The sequence below is a fragment of the Aplysia californica genome, unplaced genomic scaffold (assembly GCF_000002075.1).
Source record: "Aplysia californica isolate F4 #8 unplaced genomic scaffold, AplCal3.0 scaffold00085, whole genome shotgun sequence".
NCBI lineage: Eukaryota > Metazoa > Mollusca > Gastropoda > Aplysiida > Aplysiidae > Aplysia > Aplysia californica.
In genome coordinates, this window is record NW_004797355.1 from 1,477,858 (window position 1) to 1,493,592 (window position 15,735).

At 39.0% G+C, this 15,735-nt stretch overlaps 1 protein-coding gene across 1 annotated transcript in view; it reads left to right on the top strand.

The window, feature by feature from the left end:
• The window catches only part of LOC101859774 (NAD-dependent protein deacetylase SRT1), a 20,323-nt gene extending 9,515 nt beyond the window's left edge, over positions 1–10,808 (top strand). Inside the window, exons 6-7 of the mRNA XM_005094588.3 lie at positions 613–806; positions 5,752–10,808. Of these exons, the coding sequence (XP_005094645.1) occupies positions 613–806; positions 5,752–5,959 (402 nt within the window). The 3' untranslated portion in view covers positions 5,960–10,808. The remainder of the gene's footprint in view (positions 1–612; positions 807–5,751) is intronic.
• The last annotated feature ends 4,927 nt before the right edge of the window (positions 10,809–15,735 follow it).

Here is a 15,735-nt window from a genome sequence, read left to right on the forward strand (position 1 = left end):
TGAGAATAGCGAGACATGGGTTATTCTCACCCGGGGTGCGAAAAAAGGTTTTATAACATATGATTTATATTTCTACTGGCATTTTTTGAAAATTGAAAAGGTTAATTGTCTGTAGTGGGTTAGGTAACTCTCTTTTTGCTTTTTATTCTTGTAATATAATACAGTTGAAACAGTCTAAGATGGCCCCCTATTGTCGACACATGTTAGGTAGGTGGCTGTCTTACACAGTGTCATTAAAATATATGAAGTACATCAGGGAGGAATGGGAAGTGGTTGTTTGTACAGGTGATTATATTAGTACAAGAGGCAGTTGGAGGAGATTGAACTGTATTTAGTATCAAATTTTTATTTTAGTTCACGAGCCTTGTGATAATTACTAGAATAGAGAGATTTATTAAGCATTTGATCGTAGCTTACTGTTTCTACTATAGGTGGACAGGGGGCTTCACCGGTACTTCCTTCCCATTTTCTTTTCCTCTGTTGTTTCTGTCTATCTGTCTTACTTCTCTCCCCTCCCCCCCTTTTCCTTATAAAGCAAAATGATTGTTATTGTGACAATGCACATCTCTTTATTGATATATTTGTTTAAAAAATACTATTTCTGCTGCGTAGGGCTGTGGAGGACAGCTGATAGATACCATCATCAATTTCTGTGATGACTTGGAGGCGGACATTCTGGATAAAGCCTTTGCATCTGCCAAGTCCTGTGATCTGCTGGTGTGCCTTGGAACAACTCTCACTGTTACACCTGCCTGCAACATTGTTCACCACATCAAGAAACCTCGCAGGATTGTCATCTGCAACAGGTATTTGCATCAGTTTATGAGTTGCTAAATAGGGTTATAGGTAGTATTAGTGGCTGACACCAGAGAGTTTACAGTAATTCTAGAGAGCTGACACTTGGCCCGGATGCGCGTATCTGGGTCACCAGCTGATCGTGGAGAAATGCGCGGTAACCAAAACAAACTGCATCCATTGTTCAAGGCATTTTCGTTGGTGGCAGACAAACATGGCCCCGGTTAGCACGAAGTGTCAATGGTGTTTTGCTCTATATAAACTGAACCAATTTAAATCTAAATCGACTTTGCTATATCAACTATCAATTGCTTTTTTTTACAGTTTAAATATCCAAATTGAGCTTGCATTCTACTAGTGAAAGATAATATGTTGCCTGCGAAAATTTGCTAAATATAAAGTGCCATCGGTTGGTTTTGGTATTTATTTTGTCCGATTACTACTTTTTGGGGGGATGGGGGATGGAGGAACGTTGGGGATCCTGTGGAACTCCTTGTGTGGTAGCTCTATCATTATTACTTCATGTGCTTTTCCATGATCTGAAATTGCGAGTATTAAACAACAAACTCTTCATGCTTTTTCGAGATTGGTTTTTGTTGTTGTTTGTTTTAGTATTTATTTAATGTGTAACTCTGTAATGATAGAGGGAGGACGAAAGCAGGGAGCCATGCGAATTCCCCCATACGACATTTGGTAATTAATCATTTATAAGATTGATAACCCTCTAGGAAAGGCACCGGTATGTGAGTGTGTGTGTGTGTGTGTATGTGATAGAGAGAGAGAGAGAGAGAGAGAGAGAGAGAGAGAGAGAGAGAGAGAGAGAGAGAGAGAGAGACAGATTGACAAACAGACAGATAGACAGAGTGAGGGAGGGAGAGAATGAGAGACAGACAGATAGACAGAGTGAGGGAGGGAGAGAATGAGAGACAGAGAGAGAGAGAGAAAAAGACAGAGAGAGAGACAGACCGACAGATAGATGAGGGGGAGAAAGAGAGACAAAGAGAGAGAGAGAGAGAGAGAGAAAGAGAGACAGAGAGAGAGACAGACCGACAGATAGATGAGGGGGAGAAAGAGAGACAAAGAGAGAGAGAGAGAGAAAGAGAGAGAGAGAGAGAGACAGACCGACAGATTGATAGAGCGAGACACGGGGAGAAAGAGAGAGGGAGGGAGGGAGAGAGAGAAAGACAGAGGGAGGGAGGGAGAGAGACAGAGACAGGCAGACAGTCAGACAGACAGACAGATAGACAGAGCGAGAGAGGGGGGAGAAAGAGAGACAGGGAGAGAGAAAGAGAGAGACAGACAGACGGATAGACAGACAGACAGACTGACAGAGCGAGAGTGGGGTGAAAAAGAGTGATAGAGAAAGAGAGACAGACAGACAGGGAGAGAGAGGAAAGAGGGCACTGGAGAAAGAGTAGTTTTGGTGAAAATTAAACCGATTATGCTTTTAATTATACGGTGATATTTTTTTTTTTTTCAGATCTATAGTGATGTAGCTGCGTCTATAATTTGTTTATTAGAATGTATGTTTACTTAAGCCAAAGTCTTATAGTTTATGGCCGAGGGAGGCAGGGGAGTTGCCTAAAATGTGCGTTAGAAATCACAGGCTTCCTACTTTGTTAAAGGCCTAGTAACCTGTGTATGGCTCTTTTCGTCTATGCAAACGGTCAATTTAGCTTAAGATGGTCTCAAGGTTGTCTTCATGCAGCTTCTTTCATGGCTAATTCTTCCTATGTTTGAAGCGCAGATTCTGTCGCAGTGCTTGCATGTCAGTGTCGTAGATCGAAGCTCTGTATTTCCGCTGTTTTCCTTTCGTCGTTGGCGCTTCTCAGCCTGGTTGTTTCTAAGGCTGTTCTCTAGCATTTTAGTTCTTTCCTTTATAATTTTCCTCCATGTTTTCCGGTCCTCAGCTATTTCTTCCCAGATGTTAACATCTACTCCAACCTTAGATAAGCTGTTTTTGCAGGTGTCTTTGTACCTCAATTTTGGTCTTCCTCTTTGTCTCTTTCCCTGGGCAAGTTCTCCATAGAGAAGTTGCTTCGGAATCCGGTTGTCATCCATTCTCTTGACATGGCCAAGCCATCTCAATCTTTTTAAACACAGGATAGTTGTCATGCTCTGGAGGTTTGCCCATGCCAACACTTCAACATTTGTAACCTTGTCACGCCACGAAATGCCTAAGATCTTGCGGCAGCATCTGAGATGGAAAATGTCGAGGCGCTTTTCTTGTCTGCTGTACAAGGTCCATCCACTCGTCTAAACTAATTACAGACTGACTACATTTTCTCTTGACCTGACAGCATCCTTGAGCATCGCTGTGGCAGCGACTACAGCGCGTAAGTGTTTTCGCGCCCCGCGCCGAGCGATACGTGAAACAAAGCATTGTTGTTATGGAGTGCCGCCTCGAGTGACATCTCTGTTACTTTAACCCTTAAAACCCTGAATTCTTTTTTTTCATACCTCCCTAGAATCCTGAATTAAAATTGAGATATCACAAAAAATTAGGTTGGTTCATTATTTTGTTTACTGTGTCTTTAATTGTTAGATTTTACTGAAGTTTGAAAATGTTCTTTATATATGAATGCACAGTCTGAACAAAAGAGGAAAAGGTTAAAACACAGGTTTTTAGGACCAACTCTATGAGTTAAGTCTTGTGTGTGATCCTCGACTCCACTTCGGTCAAAGTATCATTAGACCTAGCCGTAGATCTAGCCTCTGGTAGCTTTAGTGGTGATCCCCTGCCAATTCCACTATCGTCAAATCATTATCAATGTTATGCGGAACATTGCAATCGTCTTCAACGGTCATATTTATCGATATATCCGACTGGAGATCATTATTTGGGTCTGGTTCAGGATAAAAAATGTCAAACATTTTGCGGCCTGAAGGGCCTGGCAGCGAAAAGTGACCAATTTTTCTTAAAAACTCGCAAAATTTCCAAACTTTCGGTGTAGAACTGCTCTCATGACATATCGGTACTTTCTGCTCGCGACAGAGTCATCTGGAGTTACATCCCCTGTTTCTTGCACTGGGAATTAAACGATAAAGTCGACCAGCGGTATAGGAAAATATGGCATCAGCGGTTACCAGCGGTATAGGGTTTTAAGGGTTAATTAAACCCTCTCTGCTGACACCCTACTGTCCTGTTTCATACAAAAACAGAAAATGCCATCCCTGACCCCCTCCCCCTCCCAAATATCATACCCAGGATTCATGGGTTTTTTTTAAGGGTATATTTTGTTTCAAATTATAATCGAAATTGTCTGACATGGCCACCCATTGTTAAAAAGAAAAGTGGCCATTTTAGACAAGTGGATGTCTTACGTGGTGTCATTATAATGTAAAAGAAATGCAGGGGGGGGGGGGGGGTGGAGATGGGGGAATGGTCGTTTGTACAGGTGATTGTCTTTTACGGGTGGCAGTTGGAGCAGGTAGAACTGGAATTCAGCACATTGTTAGATTGTTTATGACTTCAGTGCACCTTCGTGTCCTGAGAAATGTTTGATGATGAATATCGGGTGCTCCGAGTCTGAGATTCTGTCAATATCTACTAGAAAATTAACTGTTGCTTAGAGCAGGAGACACCATATCATGCATCATGTATTGATTGGAAAATGTTTGCCATGGAGACCAAAATGTGGGTGGTTGGCAGGTGTTCAGGTCCTGGTGTGGTTTGGTCCCTTTTTCCTATTAAACATGTGTCGTCCGTATCTCTCTCCCCTTCTTTTCTGTGTTTGTGTTACTCTCTTGCAACAGCTCTAAATCTTTGGCATTTATGTGACCTTATCGTGTTGCATCTACCTTAAAACTCTTACTAAAACTTTTAAAAACTAGAAGACAGAAATGTTCTCATTTAGCTTTCAAATTTAGAATATTTACAAAAATTACACTCTTGACAATTTCTGCTCTGTCCTACGCATGTATTTGTCAAAGCCTTTAAAATATTAATTGGTTCATTCAATACAGTTCTTACTCCTATAGTAAAAGCTTTGAGCTTGGCCTTTATTATGTGTTGGACACCTTTGAATTGATTTTCCTACGTAGATGATGTTGCTCTCTAAATGGTTAATTGTAGGAATGAGATTGACCTGCTGGTCTTCATGAAAAATCAGAACTCAGCATGTACTATGAATAGTATAAAAATACTGTGGGCAATGTTTGCATACTCTCTCAACATTTAAATCAGAAGGGTGGGGATGGGGGCTGTCAGATGAAAATTCTTTAAGGCCGGTCCCAGAGTGGCTCTTTAGGTCTGACCTGTAACTCGCCCAGCTCGCATCGTGCAAATGAACGTATAAATTATTGTGTGCTTGAGCAGCGTCGCTGTGTGGTCTGTCTGTTGTCAGCTGCGCTGCGTGACACGTCAAAGGTGCTATTCAACTGTGTTGTAAAACACGTCTGAAATGTCTAGCAAGCAACCTCGCTTCGGTTGTTTGTTTTTTTACGGAAATTCTTCACAGGTCATCAAAATCAGCAAGAATTAAGTATGATGCTAGCATCAACACTTGACCTCAAAATCCAAAGAAATGCACTTTGTCTTAAATTAAAATTTCTAATTGAGAGGTTGACCTAGTTTTGATTGTTTGTTTACGTTCGTAGGCCTGTGTGCTACTAAGCTAGATCTAGATTGATAGTTCAGGTGTTGAAACGCAGAGGGATATCCAGGAAAGAATATGTACAACTCTCATACAGGGTTCGCACAGGTCTTTAGAAAACTCCTTAAATTAAAATCCTATTTTGGCCAAAGATACACGATCTTTGGTGCGGCTGTGCTGACATGCAGCGAGCGTGACTCGGGCTAGTTCAGACATAGATGTCAATGCGGCTGTGCTGACATGCAGACCGCACTCACTAGGCAGGCTACAGGTCAGACCTACAGAGCCACTCTGGGACCGGCCTAAGAAACCAGTTGTATGGTTAGTCATAATACTATTAACATCAGTGTGTCTTCCTCAGACAAGTCACGGAGAAGGACGAGGAGAGTCTGAAACTGGGCCGAGATGGAACCCCCCTTGGAGCACGTATCCATGGTGACTGCGACGTGTTCATGACGTACGTGATGAAGAACGTTATGGGGGAAGAAGCCTACGATGCCTTTGTGGCCAGCCTGCCAGAGAGGAAGGCACAGTATGATGAGCAAAGAAGTAAACCATCTGTGAAGTGAGGCCGTGAGATGATAGCCGCGTGTGGATTTTCAGTCGTGTTATGTGCTGTGATAAGGGGGGGAAAAATTAGGCTCAAAGCGTATTTGAGAATGTGGCACAGTATGGGTTAAAATCTTCATGGAGTATTGGTATTTTAGAGGTGGGGTCTCTTCATTTCTGATAAAGATAAAGCAAGCGCGCACAGAGCTTGGAAACTCCTTTATCCACTTTAAGCTCAAAATGTGATGCTACAGATTTGAACTAAGTTCTCCTGCACTTTAGTCCAACATGATACTGACTTGACAGTGTGCCAGTGGAGGTGCAGAGGGATGGAAAAGTCGAGCTGGATCCGAGAGATTATTTGTAGTGCTAGCCTGTTGTTTGAGATTTTGTTCAGAGCAAGTTTGCACAACAATAGTCCCTTTTCATCAAGTATAGAGGAGTTTATAGATGACTCTGAAAAAAAAAAAGATGTCACAAGAAGGAGCATACCAAACCAGTGTGCCCACCGAGCCCGCACAGGAGATCTCATTGGTTGACCTGTGACCCGAGAGTAAAAGAATCACTTTTGCTGTCTGGTAGTATGTGATACAGTATGAATGGTGCTTGTGGAAGGCAGAAAATATTAACATTAAATTAAAGTAATACGTCCCTTGTGCCTCCCGTGAATATTGGTTCTTTTTTTTTAGTGGTCTTTTTGGTATAAGTTCTATTTTCAATGTATTATGTGAACCTATTTATACAGTTCTCTGTTAATTATTTATACATATTGTTGGAAATTGTTTAGTCCGTCTACACATTTTTCTGTGATGTGCAAACATTTCAAAGTTTTTTCATGAATATTGTACGTCCACACCTGTTGGTGGGGGAAAGAAATAATCCTCATGTAATCTCATCATATTTTTTTCCTGTACTTTTTATACATGTTTTGTGCAATTTGTCAAAGTTACTGGCATGCCTTAGTATGTTGGTGCTGTTACTAATATATGCATGTGCCAGAAAGTGCCAGCCTCAAAAGCTCAATTTTTTGGGGTCTTTTAAAAAAAGTCTGATTATCTTTATTCAATTCCTGAGTGTACAAAAATATTTATTGTCACAGTAAGATACACAGAGGTTTTTTTCCCATTTCTATGTTTTCCCCTGGTTTTTCTATTTTTATTCATTTATAACCTTTACAGCAAACACTTGAGGAATAACTATTATGATGATAATTTTAAAAAAAATAATAGTAACAGTAAGAATAAGAATAAGATTGCTTAGAACTTTATTGAAGCTTGTAGCTAGAGCTGAAGAACTTGAGCAAGGCTGAAGTTAATAATTGAAGGACTTTTAAACAAGTTCACGTTGTGAAATGATAGGACCATAACCATCATACATTTTGATCATTATTTTGCCAAAAGTTTTCATCATAAGTTGTTTTCCTGGAGAGTAACTTCAGGGAGACAGACGACTGTAAGAAGAAAGAATCTGTGTTAGTAATTTTTGTTGTAGACGTTTATTGCCTTCCATTGTCAGGGACATTGATAATATTACATTTGACATTACATATATAAATATATATTGTATCGTCGATGGGATTCACAAACCGACAACATGCAAAAATTTCAATTTTTAAAAAATGTGCTTAATCAATAGTAGGCTAAATAGCCTAATACGTGTCCCCAATAAATATTAGGTTTGAAAAAAAAACTAGAAATATGTTTTAATTGAGACTTTCCAAAACGAACACCTGCAGCTGATGAAAAAATGGCATCGCCAAACGGGCCATGTACATAGCCGCTTCGGTTTCAGCAGACCGTCTAGACACGTGTTGACACGTGTCATCGAAAACGGGCTACATGCTTCCCCGCCGCGCATCACCCCAACCGTTCCGTACGTTATTTTTTTCTTGAACTAGACAGAATTTTAAACTGTTGTCAGTGTTCATCAAGATAAATAATATTAGTCAACAATGAAGTGACTTATAATAGAAAGCATTTGTGTGATTCGATTTACTAGATTAAATTTGTCAACTAATTTATGCATCTAGATGAGACATAAGAACACGAAAGACCTGTATAGAGTTCCAGCCACATTATGGGCCCGCACTTTTACAACAAACTCTCTTCTTCTTCTCCTTCTCCTTCTCCTTCTCCTCCTCCTTCTTCTTTTTCTTTTTCTTCTTCTTCACCTACATTAATTGTTGTATTGTAGCACACTCTAGTGTTAGCTGCAGCAGAGCAACTGTAATAGCATTAGTAGTATCATCATCATTAGCAGCAGCAGCAGCAGCAGTCTTGTACTAGCAGTTTGAAGCAACAGCAGCAGCAGAAGTAGTAATACAAAACTAATACTATGAATATTACAGAAAATATTTTGACAACAATATGCACTTTATTGCTACTATTTCATTGTTGACATTCTGGATGCTATCCTTTTTGTTTTTGGAAGTATCTTACGCTGTGACCATGGGTTTGAACTAATATTATTCATTGGTCTCTTCACAAAATTAAATGTTTCAGTCGTGGCGTATACTATACTGTGGCAGACATCATTTTCTTTCAATTCACTTATCATGCATCAATAAGTTATCTATTCAAATATCTGGTCTTGGTATTATGGTGCCAGGGCTATATTTAGTCATCTATGATTCACGATTGGTAAAGAAAGGATCAAGAACAAGTCATCGAAAGAAAAACAAACCTCCCGAAATATGAAATGGCTATTTATGTCAGGTTTACAGAATAGTTCGTCCTGGTTAATGCTGTTTTTCTATAATTAATGCTAGTCCTTTTCAAATATCCCTTTCTTGACATTTTGGCATGAGTCTGGCTGAGGATACATGATGGATCCCTTATTTCGAGGAAGATGCCTGGTAAAACTGAATCTGGCAAAGACATTGGAGAAGACCGTGGACAATGGTAAGTGCGCTCCAACAAATTATCCACAGTTCACCTCTATCATGGAGCCATAAACAGCTACATGCGAAATAAAACTATCGGTTGTGGTATTTAAGAAAAATCAAGTACATGTAGTATTTGGTCCCAACACTTATAACTTAACCTTTTGTATAAAAATATGAAACATTGTGCTACGCGTTTTAACAATAATCAGTTTTTTGTCCTTCCTGTAAAATTTGCCTTTCTGCTTGTTGCCGGTTTGTGAATCCCATCGACGATATTATAAATAGTTATAGCTCTTTTTCTACATTTATAATTATATAATGGTTTAGGGTTCATTTTTGTCACTGGATTGTTGCATTTCTTTTCAATAATATCCCATTCATCTTTTACAAATAATCAAATAATGTTCAAATACAAGGGTGCAACCTGAGCATTCGGATTGAGAGCAGCATGCTGCGTGATGGAAAACTTAAATGTGCAATATTGCTGACTGCAGGGTTTTCTTTTCCTTGGCTCGAAAGAAAAATCCAGCTCTCCTGAAAAGAAAAGACAACGTCTGTGCCTGAAAGTAAATGTTTCTTTGTTGTTTTTGTCCTCACTCTTTCCTTTTTCAGATTGTGCACATGGATATACCACTATCACTGAATATGATGTTCATTGCATTCCTTTTCAATACATTTTTCAAACTACTGGTAAATGTACTATTTTTGGTTGTTTCTTTCCTTTTTTTTAGAACTGTTGTGAATGAATTTTTGGGCTGTGTACAAAATTTAGTCGATTATTTTTTAGAATACAGTTCTGTTTCCTCCAAGCAGAAAATATGACGGACAAATACTTCTTCAATAAGTGTGGATCTGTTGGGTTCACTTGATTGAAATTTTTGAAAATGGTGAAATGGAACCCCTATCAACACTGTTGAGTGTTAGGTTATTTAAGAGGCAGAACCTCTGAGTTAAACGTCCACCTTCAAAAAGACTGAGCCAAATGGGAATTCGCGTAAAGTGTCTTTCCCAAGGACACAACGTCGGTCCGATCTGAGGCTTGAACCCCCGAACCTGCAATCTCTCAATTACGAGTCTTGTTGCCTGACTACATGACTACCGAAGCCACTATTGAAAATTTAATCATCAGGAATTCACCACATGTAAATAGTATGACAGAATGGAACAAATTAACAATGCAACACCAGTCCTTTTCACATCAAGCTTTCTCTGACTGTGCCTCAGTGAAACAGAAATATTACTAATTAGTTCGGGCAAGTCGCCGTATTGTCATTCATTATTCAACCTTCAATTCCTCCAATTGTCATGTGAAAAAACCACAATGGTGTCCATTTGTTTCTCTTTAACCTTTACTGGAATAAACATAAAAAGCCGGGTAACTCGAAAACTGCAGACCATAACATGAGTTATACAAAAACTGCAGGAAACATGCCATAAAAACTTACTTATATCATACTCTCGTTTACAAAGAGTGTCTTTTCAAGTCTGGAGATAGCTTCCTTTGTATAACAAACTACAGCAACAATAGGCTTGTACATTAATGCATTATTCTAAAACTTTAGGACACTTCATATCTTCTATGTCACTCACACCCTTATAAAGGAAGCCAACAGTGGTTGTGTGCCTTCTCTCATTAAAATAATGTGCCTCTCTCTCGTTCTCTTAGAGATTGCCAATATATACCATGCCTATGTTTTTCATTGGCAATTGAAATTTTGTGCATCACCTCATGCATCATCTTTGTCAAGTTGCACATTCATGTGTAACTATAAATAGTTTCAGTAACTTAAGAATGATAGGAATGTGGATCTAGCTTTAGCTCATGAGTCTGAAAGCGATGATGACACTGTGCCCATGACAGCTTATAATATAAATGGAATTGCCACAGCCTGAAGTCATATATGTACATTACAGACTCATTTTCCTTTATACAAGTTAAATAAATTACCATACTTCCCTATTAAAAGTTGCATAAAAATATAAGCAGACAATTAGAGTTAGTGTAATTTGTTTTTATTCATATACATACTTTTAGTATTTCCAGAACATTAAAATTCATGTGTACATATTGTCATACATATGTACATCAGCAACAAAGCAGGCTCATTCTGTTCAAAAAGAATAATGAATAAAGTAAAAAAAAAACTTTACAAACAAATGAAAGGAACAGAAGTACCCCCTAGCACCGTTTAAAGTTGCTTTCAAAGAAAGTTGAAAAAACAAATATACAGGGTAAAAAAAAAAGAAAGTAAGTAAAAAGACAAAGACATGAAAATGAAAACAAATATAAACATTCAAAAGCATTGATGAAAGTGAAAGAACTCCCCCCCCAAATCCAACCAATATTTACAAGAAACAAATTATTTCAACAAAAGGTTAGCAACACTTGACTTCAAAAAGACGACAACTCGTAGGAAAACAAAAAACAGCCTAAAATGTGGTCAAAATTATGCCCTTCTGCACTTTGTTCTTAAGTACAGTCTCTCATAAAATCATAGTCTCTCATAAAATCATAGTCTCTCATAAAATCATAGTCTCTCATAAAATCATAAAAGCAATTTATAACAAATTCACAAAAAAAATTCAGAGCCTAGTGTTACTGGTAGGTACAATGAAATTAATGAAGCTAACACAGCAAAAGATATGAACATTTTGACATATGTGTGGTTCATTTGTTCAAGCAAAGAATGGGTGTGGTCTGTTGGGAGTACAAATTGTATGACAGTCTTAGTTCATAGACAGGCCAGTCACATCTGTTGTGATACCCAGTAGCTTAAATATAAATTTGCATTTTACACAACCCACTGTCAAACTGAGTCAACATTGATCCCTTTCCCAAAATTCTAAATTGAGGCCTCAACATATAATCAGAGAGGGTTTACAGTAATACAAACGATACAATGGGTCTCACTACTCAGCGAACTTCATGAAGTCAATAAACATCAAAGATAATAATGTAATATGATTTTAATTTTACATATCTTTTTAAATCCCAAAAATATTTGTTCAGGAGCAGAGGGCAACATGAACTTTATAAACTGGTTATCATTTATTCCTACTGACAAAGGGAGTCAATAAATATCAAACTCAATCTTATTTTTTTATTTATAGTAGAGGGTTTTACGGCGCTCGCAACTGCATAAGGTCATATGAGCGCCAAGGGGTGGGTGTCAACAGAGAAGTCTTTATAGGGAAACTGACTTATTCTGCTCACCTCTCTCGCTTCAACAGCACAAGGTCTGCTTCGACTATCAAGGCACCCCGGAAATAGCAAGTCACAAGAGAGTGACAGACATACAAAAGAAGTAGAGGAAAATGACAATAGTAAGGATTAAGAAAGAAAAAGCAGCAGTTCCCTCTTGTAGATCAGGCACAGTTATGAGCATGACATGAACCTGCCCATTTACGATTCTACTGTGCTTGAACGAGAAATGTCCCCCCTTTGGGAATGGCCTAAAGACACTACAGTCAGTGGCACTGCCCTGGGGGTAAACTCAATCTTAAAAGTGATAACTGGCATAGACACACAATCCTATTTTTATAAAAATTCATCGCTTTGACAGAGAATGGAAAGAGAATCACATCATCAACACAATAATGGCTAGCTAGTGCTGAGATTTTTAAAAAGGGAAGACAGTAACAAGCAAAAAAAGGATAGTCAATAAGTAAGGCCTACCAAAGATGTTCTCCAACAACATGCCCCCAAAATTATGAAAAAAAAGTGAATCATGAGAGAAACTGACAATAATTTAAGAGTGATGTTAGATACCGGATGCCAAATTTAGTTGGGTTATCTAAAGTATGTAAGCTGATCGGAGAGATAGCATTATGCTGACAGCCTAAAACACCAAGCAGGCTTTTTAACAATAAAATGCCAAAGCAGAAATTTAAGGGTCCATTGGGTTTTTTCATACAGCAAAAGCTTCCTGTAGACTTTTATATAGTACAAAAATGGACGCAATCCTACAACAAAATAATAGAAAGCAAAATAAAACAAGCTCAATTCAATACAGCCAATGATCAAAAGGATAGGCATTCTTTACCTGTGGTTTGAAATACACAGCCAGCATAATAAAACAGCACACTTTGTAGGTGTAGAGACTTATTAAGTAATAGCAAATACTAAAAAGCCATTTTGAAATGTCAAAACAAAAAATAAGGAAAAATTCAAGCCCTACTTAAACAAACGTACATACATACAAATTTTACAAGGAAGATGCATTCAAATATGAATTTTCCATCATGAAGGGGGATTTCTCTGCATAGAAGAAACAGCAAGATTCACTTTGAGTTTCCTAACCTTCTTTCTACCTATACGATGTGATACAAAAGTCATCAAATGAAACCCAGGTCAATTTCTCAAGACACGGGCCTCCAAACATTACACCGGCACTGTTAAGTCACCTGGCTATGCTATATTTTCAGTCTATCTTTGTCTTAGCTTAGTTATTGAAAGTATATCACGTCCTCATTGACACAATTTAGATGTGTTAGGAGGCAGACTTCGACAGCGTGCACAGACAAAGTCTTTGTTGCATTCTACGATCTTATGGAATCCCTTGCAAGAAAGTTGAGGTCATCAACAGCTTCTACTAAAACTTCAAGTGCGCCGTTGGAAACAGTACTATTGCTTTTGAGGTAAAGACAGGAGTTAGACAAGGATGCAACACGTCAGCAATTCTGTTCAGCCTTGCCATTGACTGGATCATTAGGAAAACAACAAAGGATGCATCAAGAGGCATAAGGTGGACCTTCTTCTCCACCCTCGAGGATCTTGATTTTGCTGACGACCTTGCACTACTCTCCCATACCAACCAGCACATGCAAGAAAAAACAAACCGACTCCATAAATACAGATGCCAGATTGGATTAAGAATAAGCCAGAAGAAGACAGAAGTGATGACACTGAATGTAGGCTCCCCATCGCTGATTAGGGTGAACGCAGACCTGCCTATGACACAAATTTACGTACCTAGGCAGCATAATTAAAACTGACGGCGGCACAAAGGAGGACATCATGAACAGACAAGGCAAGATCTGTACACAGAAGCATGAACAACATCTGGAAGTCAGGACAGTTCAGTATACAGACCAAGTTAAAACTGTATAACAGCTGTGTACTATCCATACTCCTATATGGACCTGAATGCTGGAGGATGACTGATCACGACCATGCCAAGTTATCTTCTTTTCATACAACCAACTTACGCCAAATCCTCCAAATCTTTCGGCCCAACAAGAATTCCAACGCAGATCTTTTACGGAAAAGTAGGCAAGAGGACATGACCACCATAATAACAAGGAGAAGATGGAGATGGATTGGGTATTTTCTGAGAAGAGAACATACTCTATTGTAAAGACTGCCCTTCACTGGACACCCGAAGGACATCGCAAGAGGGGAAGACTCAAAGTGACCTGGAGACGCACAGTAGAGTCTAAAATGAAGTCCTGGAACCATTCGAGGGGGACGTTGACCAAGATTGCCCAAAACAGACAGAACTGGAGATTCTTTGTTGCAGCCCTAAACGCCAGATGGCATGGCGGGTAGTAAGTAAGTAAGAAGGCAGACTGCTTCCACCCTGCCTATCGCTACTGGGCCGACCCAGGTTGAATAGAACATCCTGACAGACAGATGGAGATACTCGATTATTAAAAGAAAACTTCCCCACTCAGGAATGGAACTCATGTCTTTTGTTTGTAACGACTGGTGCCAGATTGTACCTTTGAAGACACGGAAAAAGGTACTGGTATGTCCAGTGAGCTTTCTGTCCCAAGTAGAACATTTAACCCTGTCTGTAAGCCCTGGGGTAATTTTGTACCCCCGGAGTTGTATTCTTCACATTTTAGAATACTTCTAGTGCGAAGATCTCTTTTGAAACTTTCAGTATTTCTTTAAAAAATCATTTAGACAGACTGCTATGCAAAGTGTACAGATCGGACTGACGAGTAAATTTCCTCTTTGAAAAGTGGTGGCACAGAGTTCCCCACATCGTATGGGTACGATAGTAAAACACGACGCACGGATAGGGTGAAGTGGAAAATCAGTGTTCCCAGAGCAAATAAATTGATCTCTATCATCAGTCGTGTTTTCTTCATATTATCTTCGGAAACAATCTCTACCTCTAGCTCGATAAGGTAAACACAAGTTTAAAAGCACTGAGCGCCTCACAGCAAACAAACAAAAAAATACCCAAAACAAAACAATATGTACAGAAAAGAAACAAACAGCATTTATCCTGTACATGACTGAGAAATTCTGCATATTATTTGAAAAGATCTTGTTTAAAAAAATTACTCATAACATACATAATATAAAGATGAGACTGACTTTGAAAAGGATGATTTTCTGCATGAAAAATGCCAAAACCACACAAAAGCTTTTGAACGTAAGTTACCATATTTTATTACAGGACAGATCAAGCAACATAAATAATCTCACGAGGATGAAGTGGCAAACGCTCAAAAAGAAGCTTATTAACACTTTGCTGTCACATCTCGCCGATCGGCAAGAATGCCGAACTTCCGCTCCCGTCACAAACGTTGATCTGCAATGTTTACCACCCAGTTTTTTCGGATTTCCCCCAAAATGCTTGTGATGGCAAGGGTTTTTAACTATATGAACCTTGTGATGGCAAAGCGTTAAAAAAAAAGGGGGAAAAAAGTGAAAAGAATAGAGTTCATTCGCAAGTATAGATCAGATGAGCAAACATACCGAGAAAAAGTATGTTCACCAACATGATTTTTAGTTTTGTAGAGTTTTTACAGCACTTGCAACTGCATAAGGTCATAAGAGCGCCAAGGGGTGGATGTCAACGAAGAAGTCCAAATAGGGAATCAGGCTTTCTCTGCTCACCTCTCTAGCCTCAACAGCACAAAGTCTGCTTCGACTATCAAGGCATCCCGGGAATAGTA